The sequence below is a fragment of the Gallus gallus genome, chromosome 18 (assembly GCF_016699485.2).
Source record: "Gallus gallus isolate bGalGal1 chromosome 18, bGalGal1.mat.broiler.GRCg7b, whole genome shotgun sequence".
Taxonomy (NCBI): domain Eukaryota; kingdom Metazoa; phylum Chordata; class Aves; order Galliformes; family Phasianidae; genus Gallus; species Gallus gallus.
This window is the reverse complement of record NC_052549.1, coordinates 6,617,667-6,641,446: the sequence shown is the minus strand read 5'-3', so window position 1 is coordinate 6,641,446 and position 23,780 is coordinate 6,617,667. Positions and strand designations below refer to the sequence as shown.

At 49.8% G+C, this 23,780-nt stretch overlaps 1 protein-coding gene across 2 annotated transcripts in view; it reads left to right on the top strand.

Annotated features, from left to right (window-relative positions):
- Nucleotides 1-16,271: 16,271 nt before the first annotated feature.
- Nucleotides 16,272-23,780, top strand: part of MMD (monocyte to macrophage differentiation associated) — a 46,165-nt gene continuing 38,656 nt past the window's right edge. Inside the window, exon 1 of one of the 2 annotated variants that reach the window (XM_015279872.3) lies at nt 16,272-18,749. In XM_015279872.3, the coding sequence (XP_015135358.2) occupies nt 18,561-18,749 (189 nt within the window). In that variant the 5' untranslated portion in view covers nt 16,272-18,560. The remainder of the gene's footprint in view (nt 18,750-23,780) is intronic. The other variant, XM_046902025.1, reaches the window with a different exon arrangement.

Sequence of the window (23,780 nt, the reverse complement as noted above, 5' to 3'; positions counted from 1 at the left end):
TATTAAGATTTTTGTGTTATTACAAGATAGCTCGTGCCTTCTGCTTTGAGAGCTTCACGATCCTTGCTGGTGTTTGTGGGGCAGCACCTTTGGTGGTAACTGAGCACACAGACTGCTGATCTCTTGCAGAGCTCCCTGCAGAATGAAAGCTGGGTCTGAGGGCCCGTTTCTCCCCCAGTCTGACCAGCCACAGTCCCTGAGAAGCTGCACAGTCCGTTCTGCAGAACAGGACCAACACCACTCACATCACTGCGGCCCTCAGCAGTCAGTGGTGGAAGAAGCGCTGTCCTGTGGTGTGTGTTGGGTGGGCTGTGGGGTTCCACGTCTGTAAGAAAGCACAGATCTCAGGTGCCCCCCCATGTGAGGTGTTTCATTCTGGAAATGTTGTGTTCCAGAGGTCTTCCAACTCTTCTTGGGCAGTGACCCAGGAAACCCTTGGGTTTCTTGGCTTGCCCCAAACTGCAGCCAAACAGAACATTAGTTCCATTTCCATATCACAAAGGACGAGCAGCGCTGAGCTGAGCCGTGGTGTGAATGGTGCCAGGCAGTGGAGAGGCCGCGTGGACTCCTCTTTTGCTCATTTTCCCCCCAACTCAGAAGGGCTGGGAGCAGTTTCTGCCACCTCAGCTGCTGAGCAGTGCCGCATCCATCCCATTGCCTCCTGCAGGTCAGCCCCGAGCCCTATGCTTCTGCTGCAGCCGCCCAAGCTGGCTGGGTGAGGTGGCGCCTTTTCCTCTGGCCCGCGTGGTTTGAGCTTGTTACATCCATAACTTAACCCCGCGTTTGCAAAGTGCACTTTGTGTTTTAAATAGAGCAAGCTATACGTATGGGAGGGGATGTTTGGAGTCAGTATTTGCGTTGCCACACTCCGTGGTTACCAGACGCTATAATAAAATCACTTGCATCAGAGGAAAGCTGACAACACATTTTAGCACTTCCAGAGCTCTATCTTAATCGCGGCAGGAAGCTCTCCTGCTGCTGGGAGAACATGTTGCGTCACCAGAACATCTGACACTGGTGTCTGATGTCAATCACTTTGCTTAAGGTCATTAAAAATATTAGGGTGTCTCCTTACGATGTACAGGTTTTACATGAGTGACAATTCATAGGAAATGCACGGCGTGATAAATAATGGAACAGGTGGACTGAAGCGGTGTCTTTCCTGTTTAAAATGAGACGAATGATTGACATTAGCAAAGCTGGGTAAGCTAAATGGGGCCGTTTATTTTTTTCCCCTGGGAACACAATAGTTTTTTCTGACTCCTCCTTCCCCCTCCCCATTTCTTTTTCCTCCCAGGAACGCTGCAGGCTGCAGAGCAGTGAGCTGCCAGGTCTGCAGGGACGCAGTGACCCCCAGCACACTCTTGGCCCCCAGGCTGGGCTGGAGCAGAGCAGTCCCCTTCAGCAGCCCTTCCCTTCTCCATTGCTGTGATGCTGCGAGCTTGCTCATGCGCAGTACGTAGAAGGGAAGCAGTGGTGCAAGGTGCAGGTCAAAAGAAAGGGAACACAGAGAACTGGCGACAATTTAAAGCAGTTACTGACATCTTCCCTTGATGGCCAATGGTGACATCCAAGGCGAGTCCCACAGGTTCTGTTTTCTCCTCCCATGTATCTACGTATCACAGGTTTCTTCATTCTCATCATCTCTTTCCCTGCCCCCTTTGTCCAGGTTGCTACACAGCAAGGCACAGTCCTTTGAGCACTTACTGACCACCTGCTGTCGGGGAGGTGCTCCACAAACACCATGCGTCAGGCATAGCACCTTCCTCTTACCAGGGGGTGGTGATACCCTTTGATCCGAACTGTTTTCAAAAGGGAAAAAAGAAAATGCTTTCACAAGGGCCGACTCCTCCAAACAGCTTCCCTTCAAGTAGAAAGGTTCTGCTCCAGACTTGCAGCTCCATTAACCAGACTGGGGCTTTCATGGCAGACTGTGCAGCTCTGTGATGCAGAGCCCTTTGGATCTCCACGAGCACTGCCTGGTGGGAACCCGAAAGGCAGAAGTCGGCCCGGAGGACGCAGCCCTGCAGAGATCACAATGACTTTCCGGCTCCGAAACACATTCCCTTCTGGTGTGAAAAGGCTTTGAGTGCGACAAATGGTATTTTGGTTCTGGGAGAGGTTGGGTGGGAGCTGATGCAAACTTTATGGCCACAATTTCTTGTCGCTCCCTTCCTGAAAGCTCTGGCAGCATTGCGTAAGAAAAACTGCCCTCACAAGGATAGAAAATTATCTAATAGGGGAATTGCAGCGGTGCGCTGGGCAAACGTTGCGGGGATCTTAAAAAATAATTTCCAAACTTAAGCACAGGAAATTGTGTCTGTAACTACACCCTGCATTGCTATTGTACACAGTGCTGCTCACAGCCTGGGACGCAGTTTTACCATAAGAATTGGTTCGGTGTAACGAGGCTCAGTGTTTGCCCCACGTTCCTGCCTCAGCTTTGCTCGTCTTGAGCCCCAGCCCAGGGCTGCTGTCTGCCTGGAGGCGGTCACACAGCCCTCAGTTTCACCCGATTTCTTCTCGACGGTCTCCAGGGGGGTGGGGCATCCACCACATCTCACTCCTATAAAGGGCTCCAAAAGAGCACAGCAGCACTGCCAGCCACCATTCTGTGCATCTGCCCATTACTCTGATGCCTTCGGACTGCAGGAGCTGTTAGCCTCTGTCAGTTACAAATGGCTTTTCTAGGTAAAAGCACCTCGACAAAGAAAGAATGGTGTGAAATGCAATGGAGATCCTGGTAAAACTCTGCAGCAGATTTAATGTTACAGACTAAAATACATGGAGAACAATGGCCTCAAACCGCAGAACTGACTTGAATTGCTGGCTGTCATTCAGGTTGGTGGAGGACCTGATCCTTCCTCCTGCAGCAGCAGTTGGAGTCCTATTGTTCCAACTGTACATCCAAAGGTTTGCATTCGTGACAAACATGGCATTTTTGGAAATCACTTCGTTTGGATTAATTATTTTCTGAACTCTTCTGTGCCCTCTAGATGGAGAGAAAATAGCATGAAACCTCAAAAACAGAGAGGAAAAGAGGAAAGAAGGAGAAGAATACATGGCAGCACATGCAGGGCGGTGCACACAGAGCTGTGGGAGCGCAGCAGTTCCCCTGAACTCCTTGCTGAAAGGCACAGACTGCTACAAATCGTGCAGCTCTCGTTGTTGATGCATCCCTCATGTCTGAAGTTCCCACATCGACATCAGCCCTGGGTGTCACCTCGCCCTTCTTCTCACCGTTTGCTCTCAGCATTCAGCCACAGTCTGGTGGCAAAGCAGTGGGCCCCACAGAGAGGTGAAAGCTTCAGGACCACAACCAGATGTTGGTGATTAATCTATTGAAGTACGTAGCAGTGGAGCAGCCCTCCACCGCCTCTCCTCAGCCCCATTCCCCTTCAATCTGAGGGCCCGACTTTGTGAATAGAGTTAACAGCTTTCCTGGAAAACTGGCCCATGACATTATTTCCTTGTGAACTCCATCCACCTGTCATGTTAGGGCTTGGTGCGACGCCAGCGTGGGCAGGAAATAATAGGCAGCAGGATGCTGGTGTGTGCCGATGGCCCTGACCCTCCCATTCCTGAACATGAATAAGCTCCGAGCTCACATGGCGTCACAGCCGCGCGGCTCCCGGGCCCGCAGAAACGCTTGGGTGGGTGCGCAGCCACTGCAATAACATCCAGGCGGCCGTGCTGCACGGGAAGAGCCGGAGCTGCGCTCCTGCGGCCGCCGCTGCTCTTTGTGCCGAACAAAGGACAAAAGCACAAAGCGTTTGTGAATGAGCCGAGATCCCCCCAGAGAGCACGAGAGATTCGCTGAGCGGCTGTTGCCGCTCCTCCGGGGTATTACTCCGTCGAGGGAAAACGAGCTGTCGGCCTGGCACGGTTTGCAGTGAGCTTCCTCCTGGTACTGCCCTGCTGTCAATGGGAAAGGTTTGAGCAGGACGGACTCTTGGGGTTGAATGGTGAGTCAGGGAGCCCACGTCAAGCTGAGAGAAGGGAAAGATCACATATGCACACACACGTGCTCCTCTGATCCACACAGGAGAATGGGAGCTGAGGCATGGGTACTTCTGACAGCCGCAGCATAGATGTGCCCTCCACATAAGAAGTGCCTTCCCAGAACTGATGGCTGCAGCCCACATCACTGCCAGGAGGGTCCGGCAAACAGAAGGCTGTGAAGCAGCGCTCATCACCTCCACGCTGCCTTTGCAGCCCAGTGGTTGGGAAATGCCGGATCCCACAAGGGATTCAATCAAACCACCATCATCCTTCCTCATCTCCTATGTCATGGAAGAGCTGAAATCCTGCTGTGCTCCCCACCATTAACTCAAGGGTTGGTTACAGTCAGCTTGGAAGGGGTTGGTCCTGCTGCAGCAGGCAGTGCGTTGTGTATGACCATCTGTGTGCCACTTCTGCTCTGCTCCTCTTTCTTTTTAGAGACAATGACAGTGCCGTTCTTTGCCCACTGCCTGATGTTGCTTTAGGGGTGACCTCTGCTATCACACAACCAAAGGGCTTTTCACCCATAGCCACTTCCCTAAAATTAAAACATTTTCATAGCAAAACCCAATGACTGGATCAATTGTCTCCTGACCTGGAAACAAAATGGGTACAGCTGAAATGAAGTGAAATTCAGGCTAGAAGCGAACCATCCTGTCACCCTGTTCCCTTTTTGCCCAAAAGGCAAAAAGTGCTGAACAACGTCATTGCTGTGCAAAGATCAGGAGGGCAGTTGGGCTTACATTGCAACTCTCGCAAAGTGAGGGATTATGCATAACAGCACCACCAGACTCCGAGATCTCCTCATCCATCGCCTTTCTGTGCCCTTTCTCTTAGCTTTACTCTGACGCGGTGCCCAGTAGGTCCCACTGATGGCAGTGCACGGGGAGGTGGGGGAACCCGGGCCGTGTAGGGCCCCGTGTTCCCATGGCATGGCCGGGCTCTGCGGGCTGTAGGGCTGCCCCGGGGCTTCCTGGCAGAGCCACACCGGGACACAAATTTTGGGTATTTTTGAGCGCCATCTACTGGAGTTTTATCTGTTTTCTAATTGTTTGCGCACATTATGTACATGAAAATTACTCTGTCAAGAGGGATGAAGGGTTCCAAACCGAGAAGGAGGAGAAAGTGAGGCTTCATCCCCCCGGTGCCCCAGGGCTGGCAGGCAGCCGTCGCTGCCCCAACCACCACTTTGCCGCACTCCGAGGTTTTTGTGTTCATTTTTTTCTTTAATTACCCGAGCTGAACCATTTCCAAAGGCCGGAGTCACAAACGGCCCCGAATCCCCAAACAGACACCTCCCTCACTGGGAAACGATGACGCGATCGACTCAGAACATTTTATAGCGGAGTAACAGTTCCACTGCTCAGTCGGTTTTAATGGAAGTTGTGGCCACATTAAGAGATTCGGTTTCCAAGCATGTTGTTTTTTAAAAACTCAGCAGGAGGAGGCTGGCACGAAGCACATCTTGCTGAAATGTCCACGCAGATGAAGGCTGTGCACCTGAATGTGAGCACAGATAAACTCCCGAGGCCGACCTTTGTGCTCCCAGTTTGGGAAGGCAACAAAACGAAGGACGAACTCCTCCTGCCCTGAGGCTCCAGGCAGCAGAGAGCTCCGAATCCCGGAGCTTTGTTTCTCTCTGCAGCTTTCCCTGTTGTTTTGAGAGAAAACAACCTGACTTGGGGGATTCTTGCCCTCCCTGCCCGCCCGTGCACACCCTGCTGATACCTCTCCATGTGCCGACTCTGCCGGCGTACTCAGCTCAGCACAGCAGACTGTTGGCAGGTTCAGTTTCCTGTAGCAGAGGCAAAGCTTTTGTACTTTTTCCCTTTGGGCAATTTTCTTTTTCCCAGTGTTAGGCCTTTCCAGCTGGGAAATGCACACCGCGGGCGGTGGGGCCAAAAGCACAAAGAGAAAGGAGTCTCAGGACAAGTTACAGCACCGACATCTGGCATATAGATTTGACGTCTCTGACGTCTCTGTCGTCTCCTTTGTTGGACAATGCTCTGTCCCCAGAGTGAAGCCTTTGTTCAACACTGGAACTCCGCGAATGTGACTGGCATCAGCTCTGCAGAGTTCTTGCAGTTGTTTGCACAGATCCGCCAATTGAGAGGGGTGAAGCTGCTCGGCCCTCCCCTGCATCATGCCCTGGACGTCATGCGCTTGGGCAGCCGGCCCTGCTGACAGCCACGAGAGGAGCGTTTGGCAGCGGATGAGACACAGAAATGGTGACATGGAGGGGAGGGGGAGGCATCCTGGCTCCCAGCACAGCCCATGGGAGAGGAGAAGTGGGCAGAGCAGTGTGCAGCCCCGGCACATTGCGGGCAGAAGGAGCAGCGCTGAAAGCAGCATGAACTGCTCTGGTCAGATTATTGCTTTTTCCAGCAAAAATTAAATCCACCTTGAAACAAAGTTTTCCCCTGGGCTGGTGCAGCAGTTCAGCCGAACATAAAAGATGTTATTGAAGCAATTTTTGGCATGGAAGGGATTAAGTACCGTGAAGTCAAAACTAAAAGCTTGCAGTTCAGCAACACCCATAGCATGAAATTATGTTCCTCAACACGTGAGTTATATCACAGCCAGACCTCATGACCATCTGACAACTGCCCGGGGAAGCTTTGGGCCAAAGCCCTGAGCAGTGCTACCAGCATCCCACCAGATGATGGGGGGAGTGATGGGAGCTGAGCCAAGCAGAGCTGGCTGCACTGCAGGGGCACATCGGGGCTCCTCGTGGAGGGAGAACCTCTTCTGCAGCTCTGTGTTGTTTAATAGCATTTGTCAATGGGCACATCTCCAAAGCGGCCTCTTCTGTGTGACCAGTGAGCACACCTTCAGCCCGAGACAAGAAACAAACAGCCGGGTGCTTTTTGAAGGGAGGCTTTGGTGATGGGGCTGAGAGCAGAACTCAGCTGCTGTGCTCAGCTGTGGCGGAGGTCAGAAAGAAAAGTCTCTACTTTTTACACACTCTCTTTCAGTCCTGCGTGTTTCCATCCCCTGGTTTGATATATGAGGAATAAATAGGGAACTTTCTCCTGCATGGGCTGTGCTCGGATCACTCAGCGTTGTCCTTTGGTGTTGGACCATTTGGACTGTGTTTGCCAAATAGAAGTTTTGCCTCACGTTTCTGGATATGTCCAAAATGTTTCCGGCTCATCAGCTTCACTTCCCATTGGGCACCTGCTAAGTGATGGAGGTGACTCCTATTTGATTTCCCAGTGTTGTTGTTTTTGCAGATATTATGCTTTGCTGTCTGTTTGACAGCTGTTCAGCTGAACACACACCGTCCCTTTGTGTGCAGATCTCACCGTGTTACGCTTTACTTTCCACTGAAGCAGATGAGGTGAAAACCTTCGTTTTCTGAGTGGAGAAAGGTGCCCTGGTCAGCACAGCTATAAGAACGTGTAAGGAAACGCAGTGCTTGGTTATTCCTCTGATACCTTCATCTCACTGAGGAGAGTAACAACAAGACCTTTCGACTCTCATAAAGCCAAGATTTTGCCCACAGGTCTCTGTTGACATCTTCGTTTTCATTACGGAAAGAGCTTCATCTCCGTGGCAGTTCTATGGAGCAGAAGAAACGCGTGCATTCACCTCCTGAATCCAAACAGAAACATTTTCTCTCAGCCAAATCTGATGAACTTTTAGTTATCAGGGGCCTCTGGAAGAGCTGCCCAGCATCCAACCCCCCCACCTGGATTCCTCCCCTCCCTACTGCAGGTTCCATCCGCAGTGCACAAGGAAGGAAGGTTCCTTTGCTCCAAGGGAAGCAGCACTTGAATGCGTTAAACCAATCCAGCAGATGGAATTCAAGTTTCAGGGTGTTTTTTGTTTTTTGTTTTTCACATAGGGAAAGTAATTTGGTTTGCAGCCATCAATTTAGCAATCCAGAAAGGCAGTGGTGCCACAATCTAATTACAACCTAATCACACTGCCAAGTGATCCTGGCTGTCGTGGCTGCACAAAGGGCTGCGGTGAGCTGTCAGTCTTTCTCTCACCAACAGGAAAGTCAACTTCCACCCTGTTTACAGGGAACCTTGGGCCTGGGTCCTAAACAAACTTCCTCTGCCACGACTGCCAGCAGAGCAGCACAGCGCAGAGCTTTGGTCACTCAAAATCCATAAGCTGCCATATCACAAAACCACCTCACTGCTCCTCAGCCCTCCTTCTGTTTGTTCAGGTGCCAGAGATTCTTGGTGGCACCACAAGCAGCTGAGAAAGCAGCCTCTCCAAAGCCACTCTTACTCAAATGCATCCAGAGAGTGGCAATGAAAGGCAATATAAGGTCCCCCTATTCCTTTTCTATGTGTTTTCTCTGGAAATCCCCAAATACGTTTAGTTCAGGTAAGAGCTGCTGGGAAGATGCACTTTGGGTGATTTTCTGCTCTTGTTGCAAACTCAGCAAACAAACCTGAGGTGCTTAATGCTAAACCAGATGCTGATGCTCCACGCTTGAGTGGTCAGGCAGAAAGGTGAGATGAGTCCCAGACTGCACAGTGCAGCTCTGCAATGAGGGCTGCACAGCCCACAGCCACTACTACTGCGATACACCACCGTGCATTTTTCCCATAGACCAGGGGAGGAATTTGCATACAGTGCATTAAAGCACAGCATAGGCATATTCTGTGTCTTTCAAGGAAGGTTTGGAGGGCAGCCACGTGCATTTTGAAATCACTGGACCAGAAATAAGCCACCGAAACAGATTTTGCAAGATGTGGTTTTGTACAACAAAGGGAGGGAACGGATCTCCTGTTCATCTTGGATCTTCAGAATAACATTTCATGACTCTCTTTCCAAAACAAAAGTAATAGGACTCAATTGCTTTAAGCTCTTTATTGAGGAACGTTCCAAGAACATCATCGATTGACCTCACGATTTGCCTCTGGTAATTGCTTTTCCCTGAAATATTGGCACTGAGCTGACAGCACGTCCTGCAGAGCAATGCTTCTGGAAGCAGAATGGGAATGGTAATGCTGGGCCTACATACAGACACGGGGAGCTCACAGTGCTGCATGCTGTGTGAGGTCAGGCCCAGGCTTTGCGTTTCAGGCTGAGGAAACTGCAGCTACAACATGGCTCAAGCAATGCTCCTTCTGGGTTTCTCCATAAATGTAAATCTCTGGAGCTTGCATACAAACAAATGTGTATGAATATAAACACAGCACTGTATCTTTGGAAGTACCCTTGTAATCAGAACAACCACCTGCTTTGCACTTTGAGTGGAAGTGATTGAAGTAGCGATGATTAACTAAATTATTTACAGCTGTCAGCTATCTTAATTGATTTCTAATGAATCAGAAGGCATTATAAATGCAATTGCTATTCAGCTGGAGCTCTGAGTAACCTGGAGGCTCCCTCTGCTCCCAGTAGGATGCGCAGGTTGGTAAAATCATGGTGCCTATTTTTCTTTTGCCTGGAAGAACTACTTCTGTAACTGTCCAATGTAGTCAGGTTATGTGATTTTAATATTCAGTAAAATAGCTGTGGGTGCTGTGTGTGATGCACTGCCTGTGTCGGGTTGGTGTGCTAACAGGTCTGGCAGAGCACTGCTGAGCATCTCATTGCCTGGCCCAAGCAGCTCTCCCATTCGGTGCTGTTGAGCCTCTGGCTGTGTTTTATTTTCTATTTCACGTCTGCTGAAGTTTAAGGACGTTGATTAGAAAATATGCTTTCCCTACAGTGTAAGAATTTCTCTCACCATAATAAGCATACAGGGCAGATAGCTTTGGTGCTGAAGGTTTTCCTTTAGGATCCCTCAGTGGTGTAGGAGTGCTCCATTTTGTTGTTTCAATACCAGTGCCCCAACTCTGCATGGAGGAATCCATGCCTGGGATGTGCTCAGGGCTGATGGGGCTGGTGAAGTTTCCAAGTTTTTCTGTAACTTTAAAGCATTCTGGGCAGGATTACATCCTCTGCAGCAGCACACCTACGTGTGGGGAAGAGAAATGTAACCAATTCCCCCACTGACCTTTATCTTATTGTGTCTATTTAAAACAGGAAAAGCATGCCCATTGGCTCAGCTAATACCTTAAATAACTAAAAGGCACCCTGCTATTCCCAATTCCTGACTGCTTCCTTGTTTACTCTTCTTGGCTAGCAGCAACTTGCATATATATTTCAACATGTATGCGAATGTCCAATTCTAGACAGTTACTACCCAAGGAAACAGGACAATTTGGGTATCTCTCAAAGGCACCACAGGGTTGGATTCATGGAAGGACTGAAGCCTCCATCTGCCCATCCCCAAAAGGCTCTGTGTTCTGCCCTATGGAGTGCCTGGTGGTGTGTGGGCTGGGGGCGGATGAGCAGGAGGGGTGTGAGCACAGTGAGCTTCTGCCTGCCTGCAGTGTGCACTGCCAGAACAAGAGCTGCTTCTCTGCTGGATGGTGTGCTCTGTGAGGCTGCGCTCTGTTAGTGAAGTCTTCATGCAAACGGGGCAGTATCTCTTTCTTCCATCCTGGATCACTTCTTCTGGGGGAACTTCCCTGCTTGGGTTTCTGCTCCTTGTCTGCAGGGTCCTTTGGGTTGAGGCTCTTGGGTGGAGAAGACCATCCCATATCTTGTGCTTTCTGTTAGCTCACCTGCTGAGCCCCTGCTTGTCTGAGCTTCTCATGATGTTTCTGGGGCTCTCCCCATAGGAAATGTGGTTTCTTGGCCAAGGCTGCTGATCCTGTTATTGACATTGGCCACCGCAGACAGAGGTGTGAAGCTGTGGAAGCCCCATTCCTGCTGACTGGACCCACTGACTCACAGAGCTCATCTGGACATCACAAAAACTTGCTTTGTTTGGGCTTTTCTTCAGCTTGGACGGTAATAAATGGAAAGAGTATGAGCAAATCTCTCTACAGATCTGACGTACCCTTTTAGGTAAATGGGGACAGCCTTGCTCAGAATGTTTCTTTACTGCTTCAGTCGTGCTTCTAGTAACTTCTGTTGTGGATGTTATAAACACCCTATAGATATGGTAAGGGTAGCAGTGTGTAATGTGATCTCTTAAGCAATGGCCGTTGCTGGGGTTGCACAATCTAATTGGCTGAGGATATGGGCAGCATGGGCCATCAGGAGCACAGAGCAGGGCTGCTCCCTGTGCTGTAATGGGAGCCCCCCGCAGGCTGCAGGGTCAGGAGGAGGAAGATATATCTGAGACAAATCACCTCAGTTGGGTAGGTTTCTCAGTTGGTCAGTTGGGTTGTATGTTACTTTGCTGAGCTTCTTACCTTCTTGTAATAAGTTTTCTTTCTGCTGCTTTGGATTTAAAGCTAGATTTAAAAAAAAAAATCACACTTGTTGTATGCAGAACTTCATAACTTGTGATGTGTTATAAGAGAAAACAGCAAAAAGTCATCGTAGAGTTAAACAATCATCCTCCACCTTTATTACATGGAGGAAACGTGGCATGGGATGAAAGGAAGAGCTTTGTATGCAGCTGAAGATGTTAGATTCCATGTGGTAGGCAACGTCCAAATACATGAAGTCACTTCCAAAAAACACAGCTGCTCTGAGGGCTCTGACTTCCATCTGAGTGAGCTGCATGAGGACATCACAGCCGTGGTCTCGGGGCAGGAATGTCATCACGGGCACTGCTGAACTGGGGAGACAACTGCATTGCTTTTGTGGTAGCATTCAGTGATGCTGTTCCGTACTGTTAGCCTTTTGGAAATGAGATGTTCCCCTGAATGAGCGCATTACTGACTGGTTTAATGGCCTCTTGTCCTTTAGGATGTGAGATTAAGCAGAACGCTCTGTTGCTCTGACACTTCTGTAGGTGAGATCTGCCTTAAAAAGCTATATTCTAGCACAGGCTGCTGGCAGTGTGTTGCCCTTTCTCAGAGGGGCTCAGCTGTGGGCTGTGATAACCTCACTGTGCAGGGCTGTGGAAGGGGAGCTCTGTGCTGCAGTGCTGCTGTAAGTCATTAGGGCTTGGCATCAGCTGGACCTTCCCAGTGTGTTTTTGTAGCTGCACATGGAATCTTACTGAGGTAGAAGGCAATATCCTCTTCCACTTGCATGCTACATTCTGAAATCATAACATTTATGTTTTCTATCATTCGAAACAGCCCTTGGGTTCGTGTTTCACTGCAGAAGAAAAAGCTCTCCCTCAGCTCTTGCAGCATGAGAGCAGTGGGGTTGTTTTGTTGAGACCCTGGTGTTAAAAAGAGCCTGTCAGCTGCTCCTGAAGGATGGATTAGTAGTGGGGAGCACAGTGCCCAGCTGCCTGGGAGGTCGGGCTGTGCTGAGCTATGAGGTGCTGCTGCCAGCAGATCCCAGAGCCCATTGGTGTGCACAGCAGTGTGGGGCAGTGAGAGCCCTGGGGCTGCGGTGGGAGTGTGACCCTCAGTGCCGGGGAGGGCCGGCGGGGCTCGGGTTCCTGCAGCGTGTTGGGTTGGGAGTGTAGGAAGAGAAAAGAATGAGCCCTGTGTTCCCACTGGGGTGTAGTCAGCCCAATTAAGTATGGTTTCTGAAGTTGCTGACAAGTCTGTATAAACACGGCTTGCGTGGACTGCTCTGAAGTTTACTGGAGGTCACTGACTTAATTGTGCTTCAACAGAAGCAAAAACTGAGCTTGAGATGCCTGGAAGGAGCGGAGCTCCATGTTCTTGGTCTGGTGGTGCTGTGGGCTTCAGCACACATCCCTCTGATCACAGCCTGCAAGGCTCTGTGTGGGCTCTGTGTTCCACAAACGGCTCTGGGGCTCTGGAGATGAGCAGGCAGCGCAGAACAGCACTGTTTGCCATACGTGCACCAAGTTGTGTCACGTCACACAGCCCCTGGTAAAGAGACTGATAAACACCTTCTCTGGAGCACAGAGTTAAAGGCACCATGGGATGCTGTTGGGTTTTGCAATGTACAGACCAGCTACAAAGGGCTTAAATATCCCAGGCTTGGAGCCATAGAGCAGTTGTACACCTCCAGGGGATCACAACAGCTCTCTGACTGTGTTTTATTCCTCTCTACCCTCTACAAGTACTTGTCCAGGCCTTCCAAGTTGCTGGGTTCGTGGCAATATTCATATCTTCTCTCCATGCAAGCAATGGAGAACTTAAGCAAAGGCCCATCTACTAGTATCTTGGGAATTTCCTGCAGACCCAGCAGGACTTGGAAGCTAGTTCACATGTGAAGAAACCCCTTCAGTTTCTCTGAGCTATAGACACGACCCGTGCAGAGAAGGAGCAGCTCTGCCCTGCCATGCACTAATACCTGGGCTGCTTCCTCCTCTGCAGGCTGCTGGAGACCCTTCAGCACATGATACATCGGTTTCTCACAGAGCACAGCTTGTTTCTTAACTTTTTTTTTAACTTTTTTTTTAAAGCAACACCCTCTGATTGCCCCATCAGCTGCAGAAGTGGCAACAATTCCATGGGGCCGTGGAGGGATGAGGGTTGCTGTGGCCCATCCCTGCAGGCAGCCTGTTGTGAGCCCAGTAGCACGCTTTGGCTCCTGAGCGTTCCCAGCAGGAAGCTCATAATGAAAGGGCTGTTGAGCAAGGCAAAGGCTCAGACCGAAGGCACTCCAGACAGAACAGCTGGCTTTGTTTTCAATCTGTGCTATCAAGGATGGGGGGGGGGGGGGGGGAGTTTGTCCTCTGTGCAGAGAACTCCTATGACCTTCAGGTACTCAATCACAGTGTTCTACTGCTCACTTCTAACACTCCCCCATATGTAAGATCTCCACTCTACAAAGATGCTTAAAAACTGATTAATTGTGAATTTAACTGCTACCCCTTCCCAGAGAGAAGCTAACCACAGTCAGAGAGAATAAATGGCTGGCCCTGGGAAAGTGCAAATGTTGGAGGCGGTGCTGCAGCCCAGCACACTGCACTCCTCCTTACTTTCTTTCCAGATGAGTGTATATTTTTTGGAGGCAGAATGTGTGTGTCAGAATGGAGGGGAAGGGTGGAAATCTGGGGATGGAGTTGTAGTTGCCAACTCCTACCATGAATTAATTGTATTTGGCTTGCCCAGCAAGTATTCATTGCCTTGAGATAATACAAACAGCATTTTGCAAGACTGAACTCTCCCAGCTCCAGCTGTGATGCTTCCTACCCCAAACGCTCCAGCAAAAATCCCTCCTCTGCCATCTCTCTGAAAGCTCTTTCTGAAAGCACTAATGAGTTTGTGCTCGATGGCTGCCTGTTGCCACTCTGTCTGTCCCTGGCTTCTCCCCTTCTGTCTGCACTGTGTCTGGTTTGGGCTGCTTAACTCCTTCACTTCCAGCTGTAGCTGCATTTTATGCAAGATCTGCAAGTGTGGAGTTCATTAAAAATAAATAAATGTGTGGAGCAACTTAACAAGAAATTGCTGCTGTTGAGTATATCATTAATATGTCATCTCTTACTGAGCTGTTGCTGTGTTTTTCATGTTGGAGGCATTGCCATGAGCTGCTGTCTGCAGAGAGGTTGGCTCTGTCTTGCTATTAAAACTACTGTTCTTGAGTGATGGCTGCTTTTCCCCTCTGTGCCCTACAATGTTGGTACCCACCTGCACCCCTGCTGGCTTCCCACAGAGGCACTGAGCCCACAAAGGCCTGGGCTTCATTCTCTCAGACCTCTCCTGCCTCTCTTTTGGAAGCTGTGCTTGCTGATATTCACTTTTCCCTTGGCCGGGCACCAGGGCATCCCCTGCACCTGAAACCACTGTGCTGAGTCCCTTTCTTAGCTGTGTGGCTTTCTCAAGCCTGACGGTGAATGGGCCCTACCAGCTTGCTCTTCTCACCCTCTTTTCAGTAGGAATGTTGAAGACAAACTATTCAGAAGTAGTCTCCTTTTCTCTCCTGTTGCCCCCCATGTGTGCTCCTCACAGGGCAGTACGCGCCTACATCCGAGCATCCGTGCTCGCATCCTGAGCCCTTGCTTGCCTCCTAGGCTGCTTCTATATAATAAATACATCTGTTTTGTTTTCCCTTTGAAAGGAAAAGGGCCGAAGGCTTCCTACAACAAATTGGGTAAATTGTTTATTGTGCAAATTTCAATAAGGGTTTTAAAAAGGAAGTGGTCTGTAGGCCCTGATAAACACTGTGTGCTAGATAGCGATGGGGAAGTGTTGCGGTTCCATCTGAATGTACACACAGCCCCTGGGCTCTGGTGGGTATGTGAGAACAGTGCTCTGAGCAGCAGGGTTGGCTCCATGGGATGGGGCTGGTGGCACCAGCTGGGACCCACAGCAGTGGGGATGTGGGCTCTGGCAGACTGGGACCCTCGGCTCGCAGCTTATGGGTCCTGAAGGCTTCTCTTCCCAGAGCAAGGACTATTCATATAGCTAAATGCTTGAAGAATTGGATTCCAAAGGAAGAGGGAACCGTGGCTATAAACACACCATCTTTCTTCAAAGCATTAAAAACTTCCACAGAGTAAAATTCTAACTTCATGAGCTTGAGTTGGTGGTATTTGGGAACTGGAAGGTCAGAGCAGGAGGGATGGAGATCCGGAATAGAAAGATGTACAGAATGAAAGGTGCCTATGGGTGGTAAACTTTTCTCCTTATGGAGCACTTGGCCTATTGGCCTTGGCCTCTGGAAACTGCCAGTGTTTATTCCAGCAATTGGCTTTCTACCACAGTTATTTGTTTCTCATTAAAATGCAGGTACTCTCTTGCTGTAGCTTGTGAGTGAAAGAAATACTAGCATGGCCAGAGCAAAATCTCATTTGGAAGAGGTATGAAAACCTCATCGTTGATTTTTGTTGGCTCTGGAGCCATCTGTGTAATGGTTTCACTGTCATATTGAAAACTCTCCATCATCCGCAGCTCAGCTCTTTCCCAGCGTTGCTGAGCAATCCCTGGATGCTGCTCAGCTCCTCCTGACAGATGTGGAGAAGTACTCGGTGTGATGTGAGAGCTGTGATAACGAAGCGCCTGTTCCTGCAGAGCCCATCAATGAGTGGTCCCCATGCTCAGGTGCAGCCCTGCTGACCCCAGCACAGCACTGCCAGGCTGCAGGAGCTCCGTGTGAGCCCTGGGGCTGAAGGTGTCCACTGCAGCTGCATGGGGTCCCGGAGCAGAGATCAATGAGGTCAGAGGAAGCTCTGTGGCTTCTCCGGGTCCAGATGAGAGCAGTGTTTGTGTAGGAGTGTCCTCCCAGAGCCGGGCAGCAACGCGGTCATACGCTCAGCTCTACCTCCAAAATGCAATCTGTAATCCTCCTGGGGTAGGGCTGGGAACGTTGCAATCACAACTCCAGCCCTGGGCTTGATAGGAGAGGCGGAGGGGAAATGATTTCCCAAGTCCCTCCTAGGAGCTCTGTTTTCATGTTAAAAAGGCAGCACAGAGGTTTTGGCTGGAGCAGAAGCTCCTCTGAGTGTGTTCTGCTGATGGAAGGTATGACTTCTTGTGAAGGAACTGAGTGTTTTCAGGATGCATCAAGGTGCTCTGGAGGGGCTTAGCAAGAACTCTTGTGCTACTGAGAGCAGCACACAGCGCCCAGGATAGGGCACCATGCTCAGTTCTATGGGACGTGTGCCTCTCATCCCCTCCTTCAAGGAGCCCATTGAAAAAGCATGGAGAGTGTTTTGCTATTGCTGTCTGACTTGCACACAACCAGCACCGAAACCCTGAAAGGTTTACTGGGGGGGGCGGAAGAGGACACCAGAGCAAAATGGGGGTTTCCACTCCAGCCGCGCAGCGTGGCTGGGAGCACTGAGCCACAGAGCACTGCACCCCACAGCCCTCCCACTGCAGCCGGGTCACGTCCCAAACCCCGCAGGACGCCCGTGAGCCCCATCCAAGTGTTTGTTGTGGGGTTGCTACTGGAGGCTGTGGCCGAAGGGAGTTTCTCGGGCGCGTTGTTGAGTCACCCGATCCAGGAGGGGCCGGGCCGGGAGGTGCGTCGCCCCTGGCCCTGCAGCCGACCCCGGCCGGGGGCTGCTATTTAAATCGCCAGCAGAAGTGTCAGCGTATCTGTGACATTTTTTGAAAGATGGCTGAGGAGACCAGGAGCTGACAAATGATTCTTCCGCTTCTCCTGGCTAATTTTGGATTCGCTGCATTTACCGACAGGTGCTGACACGTCCCCAGGTCCCAAAATTCCCCTATGCCTTTATCTCGGGGTTTGCAGCTTCCAAACCTGGGGAGTGGAGCGCGGAGCAATCAGGTGTGTGCTCTGTGGTACACAGAGATGTGTCTGCCCTGGTCTGACAGCCCTTCCTGGCCAAGCTGGAAGGATTCACCCACCTCCTCCCCGCCGCTCCCCGCCTTGCACTGCCCTCCCAGAGCCCATCTCTGTGCTCCTGCAGAGCCGCAGCCCCACAGGCAGCAGCCCCAGTGCCAGAGCTCCCCCAGAGCAGTGCCTCCCTGCTGGCCCCCGAGCTCACAGCCTCAGCTCTGTCGGAGCTCATTGCAGCTGTTACCAGAAGAGAGGGCAGGAAGAAATTCTTGGGTGGCTTTTCTAAAGGTTAATCTGCACAGTTAGGCTCCATCAGGAGGCTCATGCTTGACAACATGCAGGTTGTCTTTATCAGTCTGCACAGCTCTTTGGCTTCCTGCGAGGCTTACCTCAGCCCTCCATCAGTATTTTGGTGTCAGGATGAGGGCATGAACTCCTCTTTATATCAGCTCTAACTTAGTGTTCAGACCTATAGAGGTGAGGATGTGGACAAGCGTTCAGAATTTGGGGAAAAATACATCTGACTGTTTCCTTACTTTGCTCCTTGACTGGACATGGATTGAAGGACTCTGTATCACAAGTGCCTTAAATAACCACACTATCGGGTAGCAACAGCACAGAGAACAGAGCTCAGAGCTGCTGCAGGCTGAGCCATCCTGGGAACTCTGCAAGCCTGGAGTCACAAGTGCTGACCTGAATAAGAATGAGACCATTTGGGGTAGCTGAAACTTAGTGCAGAGCCTGACTAAAAGGCCTTCCATTTCACTGAGAGTCAGTGTGAAAAACTTGCTGTTTGTTGGCTGAAGCTGTGGTGCAGAGAGCAGGAGGCAGCATTACACAGCATGCTTTTCATTGCTGATGTCAGTTTTGATACAGTCCCAGTGGGACTATAGAAAGCTCTGCCCTATTATGTTTTGGAACAATAGGATCACTGCAGAAGAAAGACACCAAGCGTGAACGTGCCAAGCTGATTCCTTTCCAGTCGCAGCTTGAGCAAAAACACTCAGGAACCAACATCCTCACATCTTGAGCTGGTCAAAATCAGCGCTCACATCTGTGGTGTGGCCCTTATTGGCCTTCCAGAACATTTGTACCCTAATTCTTGCAAGGATGGCACTTTGTATTTCTGCTATCCTGGAGTGCCATGAGGTGTGCTGGAGCTCAAGAACTGTGAGCACCCAACACCTGCAGCACTCAGAAGGGACAGCGTGGGTGAGGATGCTGATTCCATGTCCAATCTCCAGTGGTGGTTGAGGTTTGAATGTGTAAGAATGCATATCTCTATCCAAACCTCACTAACAGTCACTTACAGCTTACATCTCTATGGACTTCTGTGTAAGATGGTACAGCTGTCAAGGAAGTGCTGATGTCTGCTGCCTGTGCTTTCAACAAATGTTGGGGTTTCTATGACCTTGTGGTAGGTTCGTGATTAAAACTCAGCCTCCTTGTAGTGGAAATGCTATGTGATGGAGCAGCTGGTGGGAAGGCAGGGCCAACCCAGGGGAGCTCAGGTGCATGCAATATACCTGAGTGAACAGAAGGGGTGGAGCCAGGAGCCACCCCTTCCCAGCCCTCATTTAAGGGTTGGCAGTGGAGATGGAAACATCTCTGCTGGAGATTGCTGTGTACCTGAGGACCTTGCAGGCCTTTTGAAGGTAAGCAGTTTCTTTGTCTTATTTCTGCACATGTTGTTGTGTCAGAGCAGGTCCTTGCTTGCTGTGGCCTGGGATCTTGCTGCTATCTCATTGTGCTACATTGTGTTACGCTCCAATATCTGTGTAGCAGAGATGTTGATAGCAAATGAGTAGCACCTGTTGCTGACTGTGGGCAGTTTCAGTTAATGCTGGATAGCAGTCGTTGCTGTGCTGTTAACCAGGAGAGCCACCAGGCGTGGTGATGGTGTTGGCCTTTAATTTCTGCTTATGTAGCTTGAGATGAACACTTGGAGCTTCTGTTGATAAGTAACCAGTGGGAAGATACAAAAGCTCTCTGAATACAGACAGTCCTCATTTAAGTATATCATGAGGGTAATAAATACATCAGAGGGGTAAGCACCAGGGAGGAAGAAGAACTATTTAAACAGGACAATGTTGGCACAAGAACAAATGAGAGTAAGCTGGCCATAAATACACTTGAGTTGAGATTTAGAAGATCTCTCTCCATCGGAGGAGAGAATTTCTTTTGGTTAAAGGAGTGTGGGAAAGAAGCTGGTGTTTGTTTGTTGTTTCTTCCTAAAATGAAGCTTTGTCAATGTGTAGGCAATGGGCACCACTGCTGTTCTGCACATCCCTTCCTGAGCTGCATTCCTGTTTGAAAAGATGAGGGCAGATTTTTGTCAATCTGTTCCAGTTAACTTCTATAAAGGAGGGCTCCTGTGCAGTTCCTTGAGGACACAAGTGCTTATGATTCCAGCTTTAGAGAAAAGACTTTGGATTTCCAATGGCTTCTTGAATCAATTCAGATCAATTGAGGGTGTGAATGGGAAAGTGATGAGAAGAACAGTCAGCAGAGCTAGCTGGCGTTGTTCAGGGCTTCCCTTCTCCAGTGCTAGGAGTAACAAGCCATTGGAAGCTGGGATTTGCAAAGAAAAGCATCTCAGTAGCCAGTAAGCTGTAGGGAGAAGGTAATCTCTCATGTCTTTTCTCCGTAACCAAATAATGAAGTCTTCAGCTTTATCGTAGAATAGTAGTCCTCAAGGTAAATGTGGTTCTATACATGTGGTTTTTACTTGGAGCTGTTACATGCCTGAACTGTAAGATCCCATCAGGTGATGGGCTGCAGCTCATGGGCTGTTGGTGATAGCAGCACTGCTGGGCCATGCAGGAGGTGCCTTCTGCTCAGTGCTCCCTCTCTTATTCTGTATGTGTGCTTGGCTTTTCTGAGCCATAGATGGCTTTTCTCCACCAATGTCTTTGTGATGAACTTACACTAGAGCACGGCCAGGAGTACAACAGAATTTGCTTTCCATGGTGGGAGAAGTTTCCAACTTGCTGAAGCTGAACTTTTGCAAGTGAAGTTGTTGTTACCCACAAAGCTTTTGCTGTAATTCTAAGAATCAGGTTGGAATTTCTGCCCAAAACTGAAGTTCACATGAGGCCAATTACTTTGTTCTCCTTCCTCAAGGTGTTTATCTCCTTAGAATCCCTAGCATCCTAAAGGCACAGTTGTGCCCATGCGTCACCCTTCAGCTGCCCACAGCTGCTTTTTCCTCTTTGCCTGGCAGTTCTTGTCCTTTCAGCTGGGATCAGCCTCCCCATTAGCCCTGAATTACCTTCATACACTTGCCACTTCCAGTCTCACTCCAGGAACTGCCTGGTTCAATGCTGTGGGAGCTAATGGGGTGGGATGGAGGTCTGTAGAAACCCACTGGGCAGCAGTTGTTGGGGGGCCTTAACGTAAAACCCCACTAAGAAGATGCTGAGGAGCAGCTGGGTGTCAGGTTTCCTTCCTCCTTAACCCTCATAGCAAACTGGAAGTTGCTATTAAATGTGGAACCTACTCAAGCAGTATGGCTGTAACAGTGTTACCTCACACTTCACAGTATTTCAAGTACAGAAACAACTGTGAATAAGCAGTTATAATTTGATTTAAACCGCCTCTGCTGCAGAGAACTGGATGTGCAAGCTACTAGGAAAGCTGACCTATTTGAATGTATCTTTGTGTACCTTTACAGTCAGATTTCCTCCCACCATATAAACTGATTTTTACTTCAATTCCTGCCTCCTTGTATGATCTTCTGTAATGATCAAAGCGATGAGTTACCCACCCTGGAGATGTGTGTGCTTCTCAGGGCATGGAGCTGGGATGCTCGTAGTGCCTGGTGGTTCCCTGAAGCTGCTGTTCCTGGCCATGGGGAAATGGTGTCAGGAGGTGATCTGTGCTAAGAAGTATTTGGAGGAGCCCTTAAGCAATGAGCCTCAAACTGATCGTAATAATCTCTCCCTTTCCGTTTCCTCCTCTCCCACTAAAATGTACCAAAAGAATACGCAGTGCTTTTCTGTTTATGTTATAAACCCACAAGGAAATAAGCCAGAAAGTGAATAGGGTAAGTCTGAGTTATTAAAGCTGGGTCATACCCCGAAGGAGATTACAGCAAGAGGAGCCAATGTAAATATACGCTCTGTTTCTGTCATACATCCTTCTTATCCTGGGTGGTCTGCAGTCAATTAATGGAGCAAGGGGAGAAAAGTGGAATACATGAATATGAGGGGATAGCAGAGCAGCTGCTTGGGATCCCATTCTCATTAATTAATTTATATTCCTTCTCTGGCCCGGAGTTTGGTGGTAGTGTGGTATAGGTCTGGGGAAATCCCCCTAATTACTTATTTGACTGAAGTCCTGCTGCTACCAGAGCTGTCCTCTCCTCTTTTCCTGTTGACTGTTCCTAATCCCCTCAATAACAAATGGATGTTCTCAGTCAAATGGATGCAGTGATAAGAAACTCTGTGTTCAATGAGAAAGCTGTGCAGCCTTCTGCTTTGTGTGTTTTCAGGCCTTGATGGTTGGATAACCCGCAAGGGGGGCTCACACAGGCTTTGGGGAAAGGCATAATGCTGGAAGGCATTAATGTATTGGCCATGAGAACAGAGAGCATTACCTCCTAAGACATAGAGCCAAATTCTGGTTCTCATTAAGCTGGTGTGAATCTGGAAGGTGCTACCTCCAGTGTTGTCACTCAGGATTTGCTCTTGGCATAAGAAGAGGAGAATTGGTCCAAATATTGAACCATCAACCTGTGCAGGGTTCACCTCTGTTGTTGGGTGTGTGCAGCTGCAAGCCTGAGCGCTTCCATAGGGCAAAGCTAAAGGCTGAGCAGGAGGAGCTCACCTGCGCCGCAGCATCTGCAAGCAGCCCAGGGAAAGCAGAGCTGTGCTGCAGCACGGAGGGCAGGGTGTGCCCTGCTCAGCCCTACGAGAACAAACAAACACAGGGCTGGGGGGAAGCCCTGCAGTAACGTCATGGGCTTGTTTTGCTTGCCTATCACACATCTAAACACAACATTTTCTCATTCTTGGGCCCGCATCAATTTCTGACAGTACAATTGGAGGCCAGAGCCCGGAGCATATTGTCTGCAGGAGCCCGCCGAGGAAACTGAGAGTTTGGTCAGCAATTGTAAATATCCTCCCTCCATTGGGTTTGTTTGTTCTGCTGTGTGCTGGGTGGCTGGGCTGTGGGACACCCTGGCACCAGGTTAGTGGTGGGAAAGATCCGCCGCTCAGATAAGGGTGGGAATAAACTCCACCCACAGAAATGCCGAAGAAAAAGCCCTGATTTCTCCATTAATGGCTTTAAGGGGTGGTGAGCTCAAGCACAACAATGGGGTATTGACAATTATGTGCCTCCTTGGCAGGAAAAGGGCTTTCCCCTTGCTCAGAGACATTAATGCATCTCTTCTTGGAATTCTTAAGTGTTTGTGAATCCAGCAGTGGCTCAGAGGTGAGGAATGAAATAAAAGCACCCAGCAGAGAAACAGCAGGTGGGAATGGCTGTGGTCCAGCAGCACACAGCACTGAGATGCTGGGCAGGGGCTGAGGAGCACGTGCTCACATTACTTGTATGGTTGTGGGGATTTCAGAGCCCGCTCTGTGCTGAGAGCTCTCCTAACAGCCGTGGCTGTGTGCTGCCTTCACTGCACTGTTCCCTCACTAACGAGTTGGAGGTGTGGGTCTGTTCCCTATTACACCACGTGGATCCAGAAGGCACACCAAGCTCTGCTCTCTGCTGAATGAGGTGATGCTGTGAAGGCAATGGAGGAGTTCCAAACTTGCTTTGACATCACTGGGAGCGGAATAGGGCACAGCAATTGAATTGTCTCAACATAACGTGACTGAAGCAGGGAGGCCGTGACCAAAACTTGCACATTTCTTGCTTTGTGACCAACCTGGACCCCCAAAGCCTTCCTGTAAAACACAGCATGGGTTTCTCTATGGCATGATGATTGCTGATGGAGTGATGCTAAATGTCAGCTCCCTCCCAAATATCATGTGAACCCTGCAGCTTCCCAAGGCACAGATGTGGGACCCAGCCTGCCCTGCTCTATTGTTTATAGGCTGCACAGAGTCTTATCCCTGAAGGATATCCTGTCTGAGATTACCCTGTGCCTGTCTGCCCACGGGGCCGGGCACTCAAAGAACTAAATAATGCCAAAGCAGGGCTCATCTGCAGGGCACAGGGCTGCCCTCTCCCTGGGATTTAGTGCTGTGCTCTGGTCCTATTCCCCAGGGCATCACTGCAGCTGCTCGGTGCCCACAGGGGTGGATGTTGCAGACATGGGTGTCCCTGACCTGAAGGGCCCCACTGGGGCAGCAGCACCCGGTCTGTTCCCATCAGCTCTCAGCAGATGCAGGCAGATGGTTCTCAAACAGCTCTTCCCACTGAATAGTGCAGTTTTCAGTGACACTGAGATGTTTTCTGAGCTTATGTAATGTTTGTTGAAGCTTTTGTTTAGATTTTCAGGGCTTTTTGCTCATCACCAAGCAGTGACAGGGCAGGGACAAGCTGAGGTGACAGGGCTGGTTGTGTGCATGTGGTTCCATCTCACTGTGAGGAAATATGGAGCTTTTCAGCTCATTCATTAATCTCCAGGATTCTTACAGGCTTTCATAGAGGTGATGATGCTGTTCGTTTATTTCAAGTGGCTGCTATATTCTTCATTAGTAGCAGGAACACCAAAGTGCTCCCTTTGG